The sequence below is a fragment of the Coturnix japonica genome, chromosome 8 (assembly GCF_054131305.1).
Source record: "Coturnix japonica strain WE chromosome 8, WE-NBRP24, whole genome shotgun sequence".
Taxonomy (NCBI): Eukaryota; Metazoa; Chordata; class Aves; order Galliformes; family Phasianidae; genus Coturnix; species Coturnix japonica.
The window spans coordinates 23440464-23463070 of record NC_140670.1 but is presented as its reverse complement, the minus strand read 5'-3'; the positions used below and the strand labels follow the sequence as shown (position 1 = coordinate 23463070).

General features: G+C 39.4%; 1 protein-coding gene across 1 annotated transcript in view; it reads right to left on the bottom strand.

Moving 5' to 3' along the window:
* SORCS3 (sortilin related VPS10 domain containing receptor 3) overlaps positions 1 to 22607 on the bottom strand; it is a 264737-nt gene that overhangs the window by 53889 nt on the left and 188241 nt on the right. Inside the window, exons 8-13 of the mRNA XM_015867276.3 lie at positions 11489 to 11578; positions 8615 to 8794; positions 6603 to 6749; positions 5822 to 5924; positions 849 to 925; positions 646 to 737 (exon numbers count right to left, since the gene is read on the bottom strand). Of these exons, the coding sequence (XP_015722762.2) occupies positions 646 to 737; positions 849 to 925; positions 5822 to 5924; positions 6603 to 6749; positions 8615 to 8794; positions 11489 to 11578 (689 nt within the window). The remainder of the gene's footprint in view (positions 1 to 645; positions 738 to 848; positions 926 to 5821; positions 5925 to 6602; positions 6750 to 8614; positions 8795 to 11488; positions 11579 to 22607) is intronic.

The window sequence follows — 22607 nt, the reverse complement described above, 5'->3', positions numbered from 1 at the left end:
CCAGAGCTCAACTTGCCACAGCCTACTGCACCTACTGCTGGTGACTCCTAACCTTGACTAACACATAAGTCTCCTGCCTTGGTTCCTGCTTGACTTGGTTTAAGGGCTTGCACATGGTCTTCATGTCCTCTTTCCTGAAGGAACTTCAAGTATGACCATGATTATCGAATTACCTATCATAGGCAAATGCTTCTAGTCACACAAAAACACACACTAACCACAGACAGAAAGATCCTGAGCAGAAAATAGCTGGAGTCTGCTGAGAGCATCATTAGATACCTGCTCTGCTACTATTCTCCTGTATATATTCCAGTTATGGAGGCTGTTGGCAAGGGGTCGGTGGCCTAGACTGACTAGTTTAGTGGTCCTGACTCAGAATGGTTATTCCTACATTATGACTGCTGCAAGTTTGCTAATGATAAAACAGTTGTGACATACTTTAGGGATCAGTAACATTTAGCAACACTATATAAAGCACAATAATCATAGTATTAAGTAATAAAGGCAAAGAAATATTAGAGCACTTATAAGAATGATCTCATTTTCTCATTTTGTAGGCACCAGAAGACACTGACCAAGAGATCATAGCACCACTATCATCTCAGTCCCATCAGAAAAACTTGTCAAAGTAACAAGCTTCCTTACCACAAGTGTCGGACGGGCATTGATGTGTGTTTCAGGGCCACTAGTGCCCCTCCCCAGTCCAGAAACCACACGTTATACTCCTCCTCAAAGATCTGCAAGCAAAGCAAATACTGCATGAGTGTTCCTCTCCACTGAAAAAGAAAGACTAAGAAGAGAAAGAATAACAAAAGTCTCTATTCTATCCATCTCTCTGCAAATCATACCTGTCTCCAGGAATTCCCACCGTCAGAAGAGATGAACATGCCAACATCAGTGTAGGAAAGCTCAGAGCCAATATTGCCTGCAAAACAGGCAATAATGTTAGAAATTCTTGTGTGGATGAACACAAAACTGCATATGAAATCACATACACATTTGGTGCGTGTAAATTGGAGCAGTGGCCCAATAGTGGCTAAAGATCCTGGCTACCAGATATTCCACTGCACATACATTTTTCCATGAACTTTTCATCTCTGCACTCTGGCTAGCAAGTTGGATCTCTGTAATATGCCAGTCTTCATCATGCATAATGAAATCACATCTGTCTCTCTCCCCTTCTTGTGTAAAGGACAGAATCCAAAGGGAAGTTACTTACACAACTGAGTTTAAAGGTGAAAAATAGGTCCCCACTGAAGTTCACAATTACGGGGCTAGGAAGCCCATTTGAAATTCTGTTAAAATGCTTAAAAACTTAATGAATCTCAGAACCTGCAGTTAAACAAGCAAAGCTTCTTTCTAAGTCTGTTGATGGTTTGTGATTAATGAGGACTGGGGTGTAATGAAATATCAGTTCTCTTAAAAAGAAATATTGATTGTTTAAGTCTGAGGCTCAGCCACGGACAGAAGCACTGCAAGGAACTATGTTGGGTCAAAATAAATTAGCAGAGATAGAGACCAGGCTAAGCACCATTCTAGGTAATACTGACCATTCTCATTGACCTAACAAATTGTAGGGTTTTTAATTTTAATCTTGTAATTTCCATTATGATGGAGCATTCTGCAAACAGTTTTATAGAGTGAAATGTGCCTTCACCACGTGTTAGGGAATGGATATGCCACATATCAAAGTAATGCGAAGTTCAAACATCAGCCTGAACTGTCTACACAGCCCAGCAAAATGTCATTTGGGGATGCCATCTCAGAGCTTGAAACAGATTTTTTCAAAGGTTCATCATACAAGATGGCAGACAGAACCCCATCTCTCACAGTGATACATCTTAATGCAGAGTACATAATGAATTTGTACTAAATCCTCAGCACTCTAGAATTTTGAGCATCATCTGAAAGTACCACAAGTGATGTCCAATAGCTGAAAAACTTGCAAATGGTCTGAACAAACCTCATTCACTTACCCCACATTACCCTGAGGTGAGCCTCTTGGTTCTGTTTCCAGAATTAAACTGTCTACAAGCAGTAGGGTTCACCAAACAATGAACACAGGCCTGTACTAAGTTAGTTCGCTCAGATATCCCTGCTTCCCAAAGCACCCAATGGTTAACAGAAAAGCTAGCACAGTCACCATGTTTTTCCTGACAGCCTGTAAACAACATATTCTGTCAGTGCTAGGTGTGATTCTGATTATATGAAAACCTGTCCCACAGTAAGCAGGCAGATGAAGCACTGACACACTCTACCAGAAAGTCTCCCAGTCATAAGAGCCAACAGTTATAAGACTGTGGTCAAACCCATAATTCTTTCCAACACTGAGCCACTCAAACACCTTCCAAGAAAGACTGGTTTTACAACAATTGTGATTTCAATGAAAGGAAGGGAAGACTAATATTTTTTCCTCAAAAACAGCAAAGGGAGAGGTGGCACTGCAACATCACATCTGTAGCATCGACAAGAGCATAATAAAAGCACCCTAATGAAAATGTTAATTGAATTTCTGACATTTAATGCTGGAAAATGAGAAATTAAAACCCAGATGTGGGTTGATGCATTCCCAGCAGCATCATGGATTCCAGCTAGCTCTATTGTTGCGACAACAATATTTCCAAAAATGAAACTTCTAGCTCTGGGAGGAAGGGTAATTCAAAAATGACTTTTCTATTAGTGCTCATGATACAGAAAATGAAACGTTGCCCACCTACCTAATCTTCCCTCTGTGACACCAGCAAGAATAATAAACTATTGTAGATGAAGGTACTAGAAAACTCTACCATGAGAAAGCATATAAAAGGTTAGTCTTTAGGGACATCCAGGTTAACAAGAACAAATCTACAGTAGTTCAAAGGTATCTTTAGCCCAGTGTATTATCATGACTGGAAGTTATCAAGAATTACCTGCTGGCTTAAACAGAAAAGTGTAAATTTTGTACAGTGATCTTTTAAATATTAAAACTGGAAGATGAACATTCCAAAAAGGGATTTCCCAATTGTGGCAGGAAAAGAGTAACATGGTGAGGCTCTGCTGATGCCATTTCTCTCTCTCTCTCTCTCTCTTTTTTTGGTGTGCATGTAAAGCTTTTCCATACTTTTCTTCATTCTTTCCATCTAGCTTCATTCATTTATATGGATTCAAACCTTACAAAACATATCTGATTCCCAGACAAGTGAAGGGGATTTGGCAGCTGTAGAATTAGATATTAAAACATAATTCTTCCTTCTGCAATAATCTAAACTCTGTATGACTTTCCCATCATTGTTGGCAATGCACCATTGTAATTCAAATAGTAAGACATTGCTTAACAGAGAGTTTGAGCAGTGCTTATTCTGGAACATACTTGCTAACACAGTGATACATTGTTGTTATTGTGAAACTAGTTTGTGGACACAGATGTGTATATTTCCAACTGGTTAAAGTTCTTTATTATACAAAACAGTAAGGCAGAAATTATATTCTGCCTCTTAAAGGTTAACTGTTAGACTGGGAAAGCATTAATCCTACCTACTATCAGCTTGAAAAGAACTGCATTTACTAACAATATTGACCAATACCAAGAATCTCACTGTCCAACTTCCTCTATTTGCTTCCTTCATGGCTAAAGAAAACTAAGTCTGTAATCACAGTATTGTGAGTCCTATGCATCTATCTAGCAAGTGTGGTCTTCCAGGAGTGATGACTCCACTTGGTTAAGCATAAGAAGATCTGGAGGTTTAAACCAAATTATCTCGCCCTGTTTGGCCTGGATCAGTGAACTGGAAATCACACAGTATTTCCCTTGTGGAGCTATAAATGCCATGAAGGGAACCTGTCTTTTAGGTTCTGGCTTAGTCCAGCAGACACGTGGAAGTACAAAAGAACTGGTGAAGGGAAATGGCTGTAAGAAACAATGTAAATTCATACAGGCAGTATGCTAAAATGACAGAATTGCAAGTCACTGATGGGCTGAACAGGACAAATGAGATACAGTGACAAAGAAATCAAGTTAAAATGAGCCATGGAAAGAACAGTTAAGTTACTTAAATATATTCAAACTGACAAAGGAACCTCCCTGAGAAAAGGTAGGACAGCCTGCCTGCTTCAGAAGCCAGTTTTCAATAGCAACAGCCACTTAGAGAGTACTTTGTTACCCTAGTAAATAAGGTAACAAACTAATTAACTAGCAACTACCCTGTTACCTGTGGGAGCTCTGAGCATGGCTGAGATTAACCTGATTAGGGTGGACACTGTATGCAAGCAATAGAGGACAAAAGCGCCCATGATAGTTGTCAGATTAATTACAGTGGGTCAGCCATTATCACTGTTCAAGCAATGTAGCAGATTGTCATTAAAACACCATTTTGCAGAATGACACACAACAACAATGACCCATGAAGTGCCGATGAAATGCTGCCAGTCTTGGGTCAACACCACATAAAAAAACAGCTGCCACACAAAAGACAGGCATTCATGAAGGCCAGGCTTCACCCAACAGGCTTTGGAGACCACTCTGTGCTTGTTGCTCAACAGGTGGAACTTGTTGGTAGCCCTAAGTTCTCACTCATAGTTAACTTCAGCCCTGTTCTCATTCACAGTTAACTTCAGTAAATGAGTATAACTACAATAGTGAATGTAAGGTAGTCAAGTCAGAGGAGTTAATCATGACAATTGGTAATGATCACACAAAGATTTAGGCTTAGACCTGCATAAGGGTTCTTGCACAGCAACAAAGCTATGACACCAAGCTGAGTGGTGCAGTCGATACGGTGGAGGGAACAGATGCCATTCAGAGGGACCTTGACAGGCTGGAAAGCTGGGCTCGGGTGAACCTAATGAGGTTCAACACGGCAAAGTGCAAGGTTTTGCACTTGGGCCGGAAGAACCCCAGGCACCTGTACAGGCTGGGAGGAGTTGTCCTTGAGAGCAGCTCGGCTGAAAAAGACCTAGGGGTCCTGATAGATGAGAAACTTAACATGAGCCAGCAGTGCGCTCTGGCAGCCCGGAAAGCAAATGGGATCCTGGGCTCCATCAGGAGAGGGGTGGTCAGCAGGGATAGGGAGGTGATCGTCCCTCTCTACTCTGCTCTTGTGAGGCCCCATCTGGAGTACTGTGTCCAGGTGTGGAGCCCTCAGTACAAAAAAGATATGGAGATTTTGGAAAGGGTCCAGAGGAGGGCCACAAAGATGATCAGGGGGCTGGAGCACCTCCCCTATGAGGACAGGCTGAGGGAGCTGGGTTTGTTCAGCCTGGAGAAGAGAAGGTTGCGGGGTGACCTCATTGCAGCCTTTCAGTACCTGAAGGGAACTTACTCCCAGGAGGGGAGTAAACTCTTCGAAAGGGCTGATAATAGCAGGACTAGGGGAAATGGTTTTAAGTTGAAGGAGGGAAGATTTAGGTTGGATGTTAGGGGAAAGTTCTTTACTAGAAGGGTGGTTAGGTCCTGGAACAGGCTGCCCAGTGAGGTTGTGGATGCCCCGTCCTTGGAGGTGTTCAAGACCAGGTTGGACAGGGCCCTGGGCAACCTGATCTAGTAAATGTGTATTTTTGGTGGCCCTGCTAGGCAGGGGGGTTGGAACTACATGATCCTTGAGGTCCCTTCCAACCCGGGTAATTCTGTGATTCTGTGATTCTGTGAAATACCTGTCAAATATTACGCTTTTATTGAAGGGGCCACCTGTCCTCTCCTAGTCCACAGCAGGTAGGAGTTGATCTGAAATAGCTTAAGCACTACCTGAAACAGAGCTAAAAACTTACACCAACACCAAACATCTCAAAACACATTCAGACTCCCAAGTAAACATGTGTAAGCATTGAGAAGCACAGAAATTCTTACCTGCTGCCACCATCAGCCCAGGAGCTGTCTCCTTACTGGAAATACTTCCTGAAGTATATGGATTCTCTGAGAGTTGCAGATGCAAGTGCAATGAGCAAAAGGGCTGTTGACAGAAAACAAACAAAAGGCAGAAGTTTCAGTATTCAGCAAGTCAAATAACAGAGGAACCCTTGTTGACTGCAGACAGATGCTCCAGTCCTCCTGAAAATGACCCCTCTACTCTTAGCCCTGTCACAAGTATACATTCATTTTCTGAATAAGCACCACAGAAGCAGCTGAGAGCACGAAGCAGAAATGAGCATATGATACCTGCATTTGTTTGTACCATCAATCTGATCTACAGCACTAATATTTCCACTAAAAACTTTTTTATTCTAATTTAAGTTCCATTAAAAAACGTGAAGCAAGACGGTGAAAATTTTCAATTTGGATAGCTTCACAGAATTTAAGGCAAATATACTTAAGGGAACTCTCTTAACATCTAGCAAATCAGGAGGAAAACACACAGAAAAAGTCATCAGTAAAACACTACTCCTTCGAAACAAGGGGGCTACAGTCTACAGTAAAATTGCTGTTCACTGAATGTTGATGAACTATGTTGTGAATTCAACCTAAAGTTATCATCTGTAAACTGTGCCCCACTGCAGAGCCCCTGACTCTGCACTTCTCTGGCAGGCAAGAATCTCTCCTACCCCACTTCATTTGAAGCTTTTTAAACCCAGTGACTTATGTAAAAAGCTCAAAAGGAGTCATCTGTTCTTTGAAAAGGTCTGTCACTCACCAGTTGGCAGACTACAGGATCGCCTCTCAGATTGGTGTCTGGTGCCTTCAGCAGACGCCAGTCTCTGCCCTTGTTGTAGGTAATGAATGTCTTGACTTGGTCATCTATTTTTTTGTTAGCCAGAAATATGCCTTTGATCCCTGCTACCTAGGAAAAATGGAGAGAGATGAAAAAAATACATCGGAAGATCAGGCCAATGGAAAGGCCCATCTGAGCACTCTCAGCAGCCAAAGATCTATGCAAAAGCAATAAAGCTATCTCAGTCCAGCCTTAGAAGATTGTGAATGACATTACAAGTACACCTTGATCCTTCCTACACAGTTGAAAGTACCTTGTGCCACTCCTCTCTCTTTAAGAAAAAGACAAGTGTGTTCATAAAGCAAATCCCTATCAAACAGCCCACTTACATATTTCCCTAAGTAGCTGTGGGCTACTTGGGATGTGGTCCACTTCACTCCCTCATCAGATTTCTGTGCCACGGAAGGCAGGTCACACCAGAAGCAGATGGAATCTGTTTGTTTGGGTTTTTTTCTTTTTTTCTTTTTAACAGAAAAGATGGAAAACGGGAATATATCTAAACACTGATGTTTTGCAAACTCAATGTTTCCCCATTCACAAATTCTGTCAAAATCAACCCAGTTGTTCCAAATGTTTTGATTTTTGTCAGCAGAACCAATTCCAACAGAAAACAGTCCTGCCAATATGTTCCCAAGCACATTTCATGCTCAGTTTGGTCTCTGCTGCACAGCTCTGAAAGTGAGACAGGAAGCAGGATCTTGCTGCAAATCTGGAACTTCCTGGCAAAAGCCAAGATGCAAATCCTTCTAGTTCTAAAGGCCTTTGAGTGACACTACCCTTGGAAAGACACCATGAAAATCTCCTTTGTCACTTATCAATAAAGAATAGTACACATGTGGAGAGTACTGACTTTGCTCAGGAATAGGAGATAATGCATGTTTACTTCATCTGGCTCATCACAATACAGAAGTACATCTTTTTTAAAAGGCAGAAAAACATATTTAAGTAAGCAAGAATAAAATGTAAAGCCTGTCCTTTGTATTGATCCATGTGTTACCTGTGAGATTTTCCTCACTGCCTTAAACCAATTGGATTTTTATAAATGAATTAATGATGTTGTTAAACTGGCATTATTCTGGCTGAAATAAATTCTTACATAACCCTGACTTATATGTAAACCTGGAAACATATTTCTCAGTGTTATAGTAAAACTTTCTCAAGTTAGTATGCAACCACTATTAATATTACCAGTAACTTAATATTACTGTTTCTTGCTGCCAGAGCACTGAGCTCTGAATCTCAGCAGATCTTTCAGCCAGTAAGATAAAACCACCAAAGCCAGGATGCTTTGACTAAACCACTATCTGGAGTAACTACTTCGAATGGACTGTTCTTGGCCATGGCTGAAAGGCCTAGCAAGAGAATGTGAACAGAAGATAACTAAGAGTAAACATTATAATAAACATTATTTCTTTGTTATCTCTAAACAAACGACACCTGTAAGCTTTGTCCTACAATTCATGAACTGATCAGTGCTTACAAGGGTGGAATTTATATTTCCTGCCTGTGACCATATGTCTTTTGCTATCCAAGGAGAGCACCTGTATTTCTAGACCTTCTCTAGACATCTAGGTTAGGATGAAAGGGGATAACAAGTTTTCCCTTTTGGAAATGTCACAGAGCATAACTAGACAATGACTTGGAAAAAAACAAAAAAACAAAAAACAAAAAAAAAAAAACAACCAAAAAACAACAACAAAAAGAAAAAAAAAAAAAAAAAAGAAAAAAAAGAAAAAAAATGAAAAAAACCCACAACAATTATTATCCTCATAGCAGAACACTCTGCATCTATTCCCACGTGAGTAAGCTCAACATCAAATTCAGTAAGTGCCTCTGGGCTGATTTCAAAACAAATGAAGATCTTGGAAATATGGTAAGCGATTTACACTTGCCTGAATGGTTGTAGTTCTTGTAGGATGACCTTTACTACATACCTCATAAAGGTCAATCATGACATTCCCCTCCAGTCCTCTACTGCTTTTCACATTTTCCAAGGCCAGAGTGAAATAAATCCCTCGGGTGTCTGAAACATACAGGTTGTATGTATCATTCTGGTTCCACTCTTGGACAGCTGCAAACACCTGATTCTCAGCTGTGCTGATAATATGCATGTCCTGTTAAAAGAAGAAAAAAGGTCTATTACTAGGACCTCTATATTTCTTTGCCCTATGGAACATGTAGTAATTATCATGACTTATGGAAGAATGAAGATGGAGCATGAATTATAGGTATGCTAAACAATTTTCTGTTAAAGGAAGTCAATAAATTATCACCACTGCAACTTTTCTGCATTCTTTTTTTAAAGACCACCAGCTGGGCAAAGGGTTTTTGCTTTCTGCATTTTTGGTAGCTTCAAGGAATTTCATCCAGCTTCATTTTTTATTTATAAATTTGAAAGCGAGTTTTAACATTCATGGAAGATTCACAGTCTTGGAGCCAGGAGTTCTCGCATAGGCAGTAGATTCACTGTAGCTAAATCAGTGACGATTTCCATCCATGTGCTTACCTAACAGACTTCGTTTCCAACAGGAAAATAATTAGTTGCAAAAAATAATAACAATTAAAAAGAAGAGACTACCAAGCCACCAGACCACCCACCAACCTTCACTGTATTCCTGTCAGTGATGGAGACATGGTCTGACAATATTTTAAAATCACAGAATTGTTTGAGTTGAAAGGGACTGTTAAAGGCCATCTGGTCCAACTGCCCTGCAGTGAATAGGGACAACTACAGCTCCATCAGGTGCTCAGAGCCCCTCAAGCCTGACCTTGGGTGTCTGCAAGGACAGGGCATCCACCACCTCTCTGGGCAGCCTGTTTTAAGTGCTCCACTAGAAACTTTTTCTATTTAGTTTTAATATCAAAGATTTGACAGCATGTTTCCTTAATATTTCCTTAAAGCAAGTTCAAAACATGTGTAGTGAAGAGTACTGAAACACTTCATCCCTGCCATCCTTGTTGAATGAACTAACATTGGATCCACTAGAATCAGAAGCACAACAGCTATGTGTGTCTTCATTTATCAATCCATTCAAAATTTTCCCAGGATGCCAAGGAGCCCTCATTAATATTTGCCTCTTGCACAACAGTTCTGATTTCTTGAAGACTAAACACATACATAACCTAGTCTAGCAGCATGAAAATAAAGCAAATTTCTCAATGACTTCAATCTGTTTTGGTCAGTTGCAGTGGAAATATTGCATTACCCCATTACCAGCCACACAAATGCACAACTCAGACAGAACTCACTAATGTACAACCAATAGGAGAATTATTACTGTACAGCAAAAGTTTCCTGACAACGAACAGAAAGATAAAGAAGCTTCTTTTACATGGCTAAATGACTTTGCCATGAAATCTTGCTTAAAACTAGTTTTGATTTTTGAATAACAAAAACAATCTGTATTTTTTCCTAAGCATCTGTTACAAACCAGGGCCACCAAAAAAAATAAAACATTTCATAGCAGGCTGGCAACCTATGACATCAGTCAGACCAGGCACAGGGCACTCATTCTCTCCATTCACTTGTCTTCTTTTTAATGAGCTGCTTTCAATACTCAGTAAGTTGGAAGCATAAATACCACTTTTCACCTGAAAAAGGCAGCGGTGTTTTCAAAAGTGGTCGGACATTTGACAATAGTGCAGAAGGACAAAGAAAATAAACTATTTCTGTGCTATGCAGGTGTCAAAACATCACTATCATCAACCCAAACGTGAAGAAGTCATGGTACAGTACTAGGAGCTCAGTATACAAATTTCTCACAACTAGTAAAAGTTCACAGCTACAAGTTGAAGCAAGAATCCAATATATGCTAGACTGAACATACATTACTGGCAATATCCAATGCACCATTCAACTCTTTGCAAGAATTTCAGAATTACCCCACAAAAATTTTCACTTATGGAAAAAAAGGGAAGGTCATTACTGCAGTACCAGCCCTATAGGACAGTAGTCTCAGTAGCCATTCTGCACTTACAAAGAGCAGGAATGGTCTGAGCTGCCCAGTAACTTGTATCAGTCAAGGCAGTGTAAAGATTGGTCCCTTCTATTCTGCACAACCCTAAGCAAGGACTGCACTAGGGAATTTGAGTATCATTTCATGGATGTGTTCTCACTGAGGTTTGACACATTCCATCTGGTAGATAGCTAAACCCTAAGTGAGGAAAGACAGCACAGCTGTATGAGAAATGCTAGCTTCCCTCCTTCCCAGCTTTGCCAGTAACTGCTCATCTTAGGCACTGCCATCCAAGTCATCTCATAAGCAGCATCACAAAGTGCTTTTATGCATCCAAAGTATCACTAAGACACAACTTTTAAGGGAGTCAAGTTTTCTCCATGTTTTATTGACAATTTCCAAACATTGATGGGGACAGTGGGTCTGCTGTGCCTTGTGCTGAATGGAGCACATTACAGAGACTGCAGTAATTTTAAGCATCCTAAGTATTTTCCAGTACCCCCAGTGCTTTGGAAAGGCTTACCAGAGAAATCTTTAGTAGAAAGTAAGACAAGACTGGGAAAAACAGTTCACAGCAAATCTGTCCAGGAGGAGTCGGTTCAACCTGTTTATTTTCTGAGGTATTTGTTCATTCCCATTTGCTCTTTACAGTGGAAAAAAGGAATCCACTTTTTCTGAAACATTCACTGATCAAAGGCAGATAAAGATCCTAACTTTGTATTTAAGAAAGATCATTCAGGAAGCACAACAAATGTAGTTCCCCAGAGAGGAACTCCACTGAGATGCTTCACCATTGGGCAGGCTATGCTATTAAAGGTATTATTTGCTTGTGTTCATAAATGGTGCACTCACCTTAGGAAGAGAGTATTTGGGCAATTTAATCTGTGCAAAAGGCTCCCGTCTGTATGACACATAGTAATTTGCTCTTCCACCAGCTGTCACCTGTGGAAACATCAAAGAAAGTGAGTGATGGCTCTTGCAAGACACCCTACGCTGACACCTGTAAGAGGGTTTAACAACTATTTTTTTCAGGTATCTTTTCTATGACCTGCACAGCTGTCCTTGAAAGCCTCTGTATAATTCCATCAAAGAAATCCCAGACTTGGGAGGGTTGGACAATTATTACTTAAAATGGAAAGTACAATGGCACAGCTTATCTCTTATGCTTCAGTTCCAGCATGACTTCAATATTAGGTATCTCACAAAAAAGTGAAAAGTGTGAAGCTTAAGGTCTTGTGTGGAAGAAGGAAAATGACCTGGTTTTTATCACATGGTTTGCTAAGCAATTTAAGTTCTCTCCATTTGTCTTCCAACAATCATTTGCAGTGACTAATATGAGAGCTGAACACAAGCACTATTTAATACAAACAGTAAATGCAGTGTTCTCATAGAAAGCTGGAGCTAAGCTCTTAGATGCTCTCTGTCCCTATAAAACTAGTTTCTCTGAAATCATATCATCCCTGAATGAGACTGTGAGGGAAACTAATAGATGTCCAAGTCTGTGGTATTATGGAATGGATGAGGTGCAAAGACTGCATACAAATGCCACACATCAATGAAATCTGGCTCTGATAATGTGCAATATATGGGATTTTGAACTTGTCACTAGTCCTTTACTCTTGTCAGGGGTGTTTTTTGGCATCATTTCAGATCTCACTACAATAAGGTTTACACTGGCGAGCTTTCTATATCCTGCTGTTCTGGCAAGCTTGTAGTTTTTGAGAAAGAACAATACCACAAAGCATTTATTATATGCACTTGTTGGCTTTTATGGTTTCCAATAAAGCTAACAAAGGTCCAAGATTCTTTTCTAGATATACTCCTTTTTGTCTGATAGTTATATTTCAGAATGAGCTAACGTGGAATATTTCTATAGCATCAATTATGTTCTCAGTAACAATATCACATCTAGATAGCAGCATTCTTCCCTAGAGAAGTTGTCATTTGAAGGACGCTGTCAGTGGTCATGAAATTTGGTACCTAATCAACTCAAGATAAGGTTTTTCTATTAACAGCTGGAAGAACTGTAAAGAAAATAAGGTTCAGTAATAGGATAGGCTGTACACAGAGAGATTTCTCCTTCTGCCTGTTTGCCATTCTTACTAGTAATATTATTACAGTCACATTTATTGCTCCCAAAATAACAAATAAAACATAAAAAAACAATCATTATGCCATATACCACATATGAAGCCAGGAAAAAAAGCCCATATCATAGTGAACTGAAACTACAGACAACATATAGCTAAAACCAAGGTGAGACAAATGAAAGTGAAAAGCAATTTGCCTGTAATGTCAAAACAAGCCAGAAACAGAGAGAGAAGTGTCATTTGATGCTCACTGTGGGTAGAGTGCACTGTGGACTGGCACAGCCACATCTGTGGGCTCTGCCCTCCAGGTGTGAAGATGGTAAAAGGGCTCTAAGTGTCATTTGAAAGGAAATCTTTCCCATCTAGTATTACCACATCAAAATCAAGTTCTCATAGCAAAGAAGAGACAAAGCAGTTGATACACACTCAGTACAACTTAGAGGATAGAACTCATATTTGCAGTAACTGTATCTCTCTAACAACCGTAAATACATTGCACAAAGTATCCCTCGCTTCTAGGTGATTCTATGTAAACAGCACAAGGAATATTTCAATATCCCCTATTATCTCGGGAGTATTTCTGACCTCCAGAGGAAGACCCACATTCCCAAGTGAGATAACTGTGCAACATCAACTCATTTTACAGTTCTCGTGATTTCAGTTCCAGCTCAGTGTATCTAACAGAGTAAAGACTGGAATTAATTTGTCCTATGACTACTTGGCTAGGTCCTTGTACTCAGTATCTACCTCTTCTGATGGACTGCAACATAGGCTTTGATTCTGCTTTAAGATACAGATAAGAATGTTTACATACTTCACCAGGATGCTATAATGATTAATTAACATAGGGAACAACCCACGATCCAAGATCAAGGGGAGATCAGATTCCTCAAGCTCTGCGCCAAAAGCAGGTTCTATTCCAAACCTGCCACATCCATTACATAGTTAAGTGTTTTATACTACTGCAAGCATATGCTATTTGATTCACTTTAAGGCAGAAACTTTAGGATTCAAACACCATTCACATTCACTGTAGATCAGATGCACTCTCTTTCAACACTCTACCTAGCAATAAGGTCACCTTGACAAAGGTTTAGAAGTAAAAATCTTTGTGGTCTGTGATCTTTCTGAGCCAGTTAATAGGAAGCCACCCACAAATTCTATTGGCAGGAGTTGCATGAAGATTATCTCAGCCAAGACTTCATCTTTGCATGATTTACATCCAGGGTTATAACTGTTCCCAAAAAAAAAAAAAAAGAAAAAAAAGAAAAAAAAAGATCAAGCCTTCAATAAAACTTTGGCAAGCATTCTGGTAGAAAATGAATTTTGGAAGGACCAACTTAATTTATTTTGATGAACTTTTCCTATGAGCAAAATCTCAGGCATTGTAAATCCCAGAGATTATGATAGTGTTATCCCCTCTAATGCCTCCTCTTAGTTTACATTTGATGAATGTCACTGAATTATTTGCTGTGAGCTCATCTGTCATGTTCTGTACAGAATTAGCTGGGTTTGTCTTTTTCCTTCTCCTTTGCTAATGACTGGTTAATCTGTTTTTCTGGATTTCTACTTTATGTGTTTAATTGGCTTCTGGTCAGTGGAAAATATTCCTTTGGACAAACATGTTTGCCATTAAACACATTTGTCTTTCCTAACCCATGTTCTTCCTTCTTCCTTCCCTCTTTCACAATCTACTAATTCTTTTTTAATACTTGCATGTTTTGTTACAAGATGAAAGGCTGGTCTCACATTAGTTGTCACCTAAGAGAAACATGAGAAGTTTCTCTTTAGGAGACTCTTTAAGATACACCAGATCATCATCCACCCCGATCTGCAAAAGACAGTACATTAAACACAGAAGAAAACAGAAGTGTGTTCACAAGACTCCAGAAGAGTAAAAAATATGTCACAGAATCCATTCATCTCTATAATTTCTGAGACATACTTAGAAACATTGTTATGGTTCTTTAAAAGTAGATTTGGATTTTATCTAATGAAAAAATATATCATTTAAAAAAGTTAGGAAGGCAAGTGGAATGAGTTATAAGGAGGTTAAATAACATGAAGACACCCAAAATGATGTCAGAAAAATGAATGCAGCCCAGTGAGCTTCATTCTTATCTTCCTGGCTTCCAGTATAAGACAAGTATCGCTGTAACCAGCGTGGAACAACTAGATCTCTAAAATGACTCTGGGCTCAGCAAGACTACATTTTCTTCCTGCTGCTCAAAGAACTCATAGAAAGGATTAATGTCTGTGTACTGATGTAGATGCACACATACTACATGTCAGAGGTACAGTCTTGTCATGAAACATTTACAGCGTACAGCTAGCACAGAAGAAGACAACAGAGAACTCTTCTCTATATACTTTATATGCTTGAGTAGTTTATGAGGAAAACAATCACTTGCCCTGCACAGTCATTGTAACAGGACATCTATTTTATTTTTTTGCATTGTTGATAATGTTCATATGAAAAGAGAATTGGTAATAGCACAGTTCAACCTACAATCATTAAACATGTTTAGACATTTGTAATTCCTGTAATTTTCCTCCCACATCAACTATAGTAAATAGCAACTCAGTCGATTACAGAACCAAATTTTAAACTTCCATGCTGACAGTAGTTCTTTGGATGTTATTTCCAATACATTTCTCAGATGATGAAACATCTATGTTGGCTTGTAGAGTTCTCTCCTTCCCAGTAACATAAAATAAGTTGGTAGAAATTAAAATATGAGAAATGATGTATCAAAATTGTAATGGAATCCTTGATCTGTGCTCTTCACCTGCACAGGGTGCCCAGGCATCTCTTCTTACTGTTTTACTATTAGTTACCTTTTCTCCTTCTTGCAGGCATAAAATCTCCTAAATCAATTTGAGGATTAAAGTATGGAAGAGTTATGACAAGTAGATTTGTTCCTTAGCAAACAATTTTGGTTGTTTCAGAGTCAGAACCAGTCACAACAGATTCAGAGGATACAGAGAAATCAACACCTGAATGAGCCCCAAGTAACAGTCTTCTTTCTTGACTAGTCATCATGGCCAGGACTAATCATCTTCCAGATGTTTCTGTGTGCTGAGCTTACCCACTGCCATACATAAGCCACACTGTGATAGGTACAATCTAGCCTAAAATATCTCCCTGCTTTTCATTAGCATCCTACCTTTTGTGCAGTCATCAAGGCAACACACAATGACCTGAGTGTGAGAAGATAGAGCTCCATGCTGTAGAAATACTACTGTACTAATGCATCTCTGGGTAAGCACACTCAAGCTGCCCAGTAGATTTGGCAGGCTTTTAACACATGCCACACTTAAGAGTGTCAGACTCATCAGCAAACTTTTGTTAAGACAAAGCCGTATTAATTATATTGGCCCCGTACCCATTCATTCATGTCCCTCTCCCATTAGAGCTGTGATGGCTCATGATAGAATGAAAACAGTCTTTAGTGAAAATACTGGAATAATTTTAAAAGCAACTCCTGCAGGAAACATGCACAACTATACAAAGTAAAAGCCAAATTAGAGCTGCAAACGTACACTACCCACACAGTAACCAACTTAAGAGAGGTGAATAATTCTACACATTCAATCTCCTGAGGGATTTCAGAGGAAACATGAGTCTGCCATGGTAATCCTTTACACCTCCAGCTGCAGACACTGCTGATAAATCATATAAGATGTGAGGAGGGTAGAGAGTGATAAAAAGTACAGCTCAAAAAGCCGGAGAAAGAAAATATACTGAAGTAAATAAATAAATACGGAAAGAAGAATGCTAATCTACTATTTCAACAGATGTTCAGCTTCACGTTCCAAATCCAGTAACATTTGGCACAGCAAAGATGAAACAGTGCAAGAAATGGATGAAAAATACCCAGAAGTGAATAGGAAAGTAGCTAACTCCTCAGCGCCTATCTTGCCTTAAGAAGAGCTTTTAACTAGCACCTGGCATGCACTTTCTTTTGTCTGTATGGATTAATTTCCCCCACTGGAGCGATGTTCAGCATTTTAAATAGGGGCAAGAGAAGATCAGCTGTGGCAGGCATTATTCACCAGTAAAACAGGTGTAATCATGTTCATCATTTAAACATCTTCATCCTATTAGTTTCATAATAAGCTTTTAATGATTTCTTCAATAAAAGACTCAATGACCAAACCCTACAAGTTGGAGAGTGCTCCATTGTCCCGTCAAGCCATTCCCTCCGCCATCGATCGCAAAGATAAAAATCAATCAGAACTAAGCAGGCTGAAGTTAAAAATAAATTGCACTGATTGATTTCTGTTAAGACCTTTGGCTCCTAGTTAAAAAATTGAGGAAAGAAAGATATATTTGAACGTGGTGCATTTAGCTTCTATGAAAATAATGAGAAGGCTTCAGACCAGGAAATCAAAGTTTAATTTCTCCTCTTCTATCCCATTTCACTAGAGGTGAACAACAAAAAAAAGTCCTACTTAAGTTATTAAATTGACAGCTCAAGAGCTGAAGTTGGGTATCCATATGAATTAATACTGTCTTAGCTGTGGCTGGTGATCAACATCTACTCACCTACGATTTGATTCAAAGCATGATCATTCAGCCCAGCTCTAAATACTTCATAAACCTGAAACATACACTCATGTCTTACTACTCAATTTTTCTAAATAACCATAGCTAGAAGCAGTATTAGTAATAAACTATTTATCTGAGCTAAGCTTAAAACAGAACCATGGAATTATTATGGTTGGAAAAAACACTAAGATTATCTACAGTCCAACTGCCAAACCACTAAATCCTGTCACTCAGTGTAGCATTTATGCTTTTCTTGAGCATCTCCAGAGACGGTGACTCTACCACCTCCTCGGGCAGCCTATTCCAATGCATCACCACTATTTCTTTGAAGTTTTTCGTAATATCCAACCTGAACCTCCCCTGGCACAACTTAAATCCATTACATCTCATCCTATGTTGTTTTCCTATGAGGTACATGTAGCTTATACAATAATTATGAACTTCTTCTACACTATGAAATCTTAAAGAGAAATTTTCCCCCATCTAAGATCTTAAGCTAGAAACGATCAATATTTTTCTTTCTCTTAAGAGCAGGGAAAAAAGAAGAAAAAAAAAAAAGTACTCATAAAGATATCAGTTTGGATTAAAATAGAATTTGATTCAGCTATGATTTTTGGGCACACACAGATGAGATGCCAAGCATTCAGAAAACATTATATCATTGATAGGTGCCATAAGAAGCTACCAGTAATTATGGGCAAATGCTGACATCTGTGTGTTCTAAGGAGACTTTCTGATGAGAAAGAACACTGATTTGCTTCAACAGCTTTTGGCAGAAATGTTCGCTCCTGTGAGCCAGAGGAATTATTTGGATCTGTATTATGAGAGTTGCACTAAGCTGCATCACATAGGAACATCTGGGGAAATTCTGGGTTTGCTTGTTCTTACTCATCTGAGTGAGCAGACTGAGACACTGCTCTGCTGTACATTTCTCTGAATTAAGCAAAAAACTTCCAAGTACAAAATTATTTCAGAGGGTGAATAAGAACCTTATAACTTAAACTCTTCACATGGAATTCTTGCTGCATATGTAAGCTGTGAGTGACCACCATCCTCTGGCTCCTAAACGTTCATGCTGCCATCCCATCCCATTCAGGAGAGTTATTAATACTAGCCAAGACACCTCTTCCATGCTACCTAACTCTTCTGCCTTTATCGTATCTCTCTCAAAAGAAAGGACAACCACAGGAGTAGCTTGGCCTTATGGAATGAAACCTTCATGTATCTCAGGACAAACTAAACCAGAGGAATCAAGAGTCAAGAGACAGCTGTGGCACCTGGGATTCCCAGAAGGCCAAATCACAGATGAAATAGCACAAAAAGCTGCCAAGTAATCATTCCAAGAGAAAGGGCCAGGAAAGAGACAATAGCAGTGATTAATATGGGAATGCCTTGCAAGTACATGGAAACCAGGCACATAAGACCCTCTTATGAATTTCAGCCTACAGTTAAACACCTTGATAAATTATGCTATGGGAGTAGGAAAGGAAAGAGGCTCCCATGTTCTCACTCTAAAAAGGCCTTGGAAAGTGATAATGTAGTGCCTCTCAGCATGCCTCTCTGGTTAATGGTGCAAGGAACTTCTCATCTAAACTGGAAATGGAGCAGAGCCTGATGTACACAAGAGGTCCATTTCAACCAGTGCTTGCAGATGCCATTCCTTGTTCTTACAAGGTGAGGCCACCAGCCTCTAGCCCTAAAGGCAGATTTGAGTGTCCATCTCTGTCCTGGATTCAGCTGGGACAGATCTGACTGTGGCTGGTATGATGCCATGTTTTGGCTTTAGAAGAAAAACAATGTTGATAACACACTGATGATGTTAGTTGTTGCTGAGCAGTGATGTATAGAATCAAGGATGTTTCAGCTTTTCAGTTTCTCATACTGTTCCACCAGTGAGGGGAGTTGGGGGGCATGAAGACCTGGGAAAAGACAGAACCAGGACAACTGACCTAAACTGGCCAAAGGTATACTCCATGCCATATGATATAATGTGAAAAAGGTATAAATCTTGAGAGTTGGCCAGTGCAGGGGCAGCTGCTGCTCAGGGACTGGCTGAGCATCAGTTGGTGATGAGCAATTGCTTTGTGCATCACTTGTTTTTTATATATAGTTATCATTACTGTTATTTCTCTCTTCCTTTTCTGTCTCAGTAAATAGTTTTTATCTCAACCTACAAGTTCTACCTTTTTTTCCTATTTTCTCCCCCATTCAGCTGGGAGGTGGGTAAACAAAACACTGTGTGGCATTTTGCTGATAGCTGGGTTAAACCACAACAATCTCCAAAACTATTTGTTTAGACTTCCAGAGAAAGCTGGCAAATTCAAACCAGATATAAGATTCTTCTAAAACTCGCAAGACAGAAGCAGTGAAAGTCTGAGCTATGCTTCAAATGGACTTCAGCAAAGGTGGTACAGATTTCCTATACCAACCCAGAGGAAAATAAAGACATAAAAAACAGTTGTGATGGATATTGATTGCCCATCTGCACATCTCCGCACTGACCTACAGCCAGCTCAAATCAAACAGGCCAAAGTTACCTTGAGGGTCTCTAAGCACTCACAGAGACAAAAACCTAAGGGAGAAATGGGGACTGAATTAACTGGCATAACCTCTGGGATGAAAGCCACACACTGATGAGTTTACACAGGGGGAACACAAAAAGATTAATAGGGAGGAGAAGCATGTTCTATGAGACTGACATCTATAGCTGAGGGGTGGGAGTTGGGGGGAGATATTTTTCACATACCAAATCCTTCCTCAAGTCTCTTAAGATCTCAGGAGTATGCCCAATAGTTTATCTGTGCATTTTCTACCTCCATCAATTCTGATCTCATAAAAAATATTGCCTATCTCTGTAAACCTCATCTCACTCGCATCCTCAGGCCACCAGCACTGTAACGTCAGTACTGCCATCAACCTTCACGCTACACATCGTGGAGAGTTTCATCTTTATTACTGTCCCTCACCTGACACCTAGGGATCTGTGGGAAAATCCAGTCCTCAGTGAGTTCTGCACTGAGTTGGGAAGTGTTCTCAAACATTGACAGTCAGACCTGTCCAGCGCAGGACTCCATGCAACCACTGACATATCACACTTGAGATAACTACATTACCCTTATGTAATTGTGAGTGACTTGGCAATAATTAGCTCCCTCTGCCAGCTTTAGGTCTGCCCACATAAATATTGCTTTCTAAAAAAGAGCTTTAAAGCACAGTTGATTCCTAGCAATTGCAATGCCATTTCTAATACCTCCATTTCTCAGACCATCACAAATAAGCAACACCATACTTAAAAGTTTTTCATCCCAGACTTTTCCACTCCCTGCAATAAGTGAGGACATTTCTCATGTTTTCTTGCATTTTCGGTGGAAATTTTTCATTTGTTGGCAAGGAAACTTACACAGAATGTTTCTGCTCTTCCTTTTCATAGCTACTCTAAAAAGCTATGACACTGACATTATTTTCTTACTTAGAGAAAAATAAGTTTTCCCTCCAAACAACGCTTCTCATTCAAAATACAATTTTCTGCAAAATAATCCCCATTTTCATTAAAGCATATTGCATTCTAGTTTCTTTTCAGCAACTTGAGCATTTCCTTTAGAAACCCTGATACGTGACTTGGATGAAAAATCTTTTCCCCACAACAATACTCATTTATTTTTACTGTAGAAATTCTATAAGCCATCAATAAACTAGGTACATACATAAAACGAAAGCCAATCCCTGACCCCTGAGTCCTGTAACATAGGCTGTGCATGTGAGAATACCATAGCAGTTCAGGTAATTGTCAGGAAGTCAACTCTTACAGACAGTTCTCAGGTTGTCTCTGTGCCTGAGTTTAGGAAGTGATACAAATTCTGCAGCAACTATACAACAACACTTATAAGGAAAGGCATGGCACAATCATGGAGAAATTACTGGCTCCTCTATCACACAGCTATATAATTGAACATCACTGATGTTGCCCTTAATGGCAAAGTTGCAGCTAATATTTCCTTTACTTTCACGACATTGACTCCTTTTTGGTACTGTAAACAAATTCACACTTTATATCATGTTCCAAGGTTTTCTTACAACTACACAATTCACACTGCAAGCTCTATGAATTTTAAGTACTACCTATGAAAAAAGGAGCTGATAGTGGCTCTGGCGGAACCAGAGCAATTCTGGGAACAGAAAAATCTCAACACATAACAGAGGGCACAATTTTCTCTTAATGGATCAACTTATACAGAATTACCCAATCTTAGAGCTGTGCTGGGCATCCTTCAACAACTATTGATCAATCCAATAGAAAGTCAGTCAATAAGAGTAATCGTTTACCTCTCTATTCATAAGGATTCTTCCTACTCTCTCCTCATAGATATCTCTTTGCTCTTTCTTCATTCCTTTTTACATTTTTCATCATGTACTATGTTATTTACCTACGTTATATGCCCAGTAAGTAAGCCTGAGTTTTTTCAGCTTCTCTTTAAAAGCAAGTTTCTTTCAAGCATTCTCATTTTCTTTCTTTGCACTGTGATTCTGGACGATCCTTGTAGAAGTGCTACACAACAACACTTCACATACAGTAATCATTTATTTTTAAGGGCTCTATAACATTTTCCATATTCTTCCTTCCCTGTGCATTATGCATCATAATATTTTACTTGCTTTGGGTATAAAGTTATACAGGTTCACGACACCCAGGAATCTACAGGCTTGCTTATCAATTTGATTAGAAGGGATATGTTCTAGTGAATAAATGCATACAGATAATCTAAAATGATATAAATAGCTGGGATACACCTGCCTTAATTTTAGCTGTTGAAAAGTTGGGGTCTCTAAGCTATAATTAGGCATTTTCTACCATTGATGAGAAAAGCACATTCAGAGAGAGATCTTTTGCATTCTGCAGTAAGTCTCTGGGAGAAAATCAATTGCTTCTGATGGTTTTCATCTGTCTATTCAACTTTAGAGGAACACAGACTACCAGTTTAGACTGAAATGGAATGCTTTCAAGATGAACATTACAAGAAATGTTCTACTCTCTATTTTAAGACGTTTCTTCTGATTTGCTCCAGCACAGACAGGTTGAAACTCATACACCTACAATTTATGCAGCTCTTAAGCCTCACCAGGTTCTTAATACTTAAACTGATATTTATTTATTCACCTGTCTAATATTTGAAATTCAGAAGAGATGGCCCCCATATTCCTGTTCAAGATTATCCAGACAGAATGACACACATGAGATACTGTGTACAGCAAATCTAACACATCCCATAATAGGCAGCAATCTCACACAGTTTGTGAGACTAATACATCCAGGACACATCGCTCCTACATA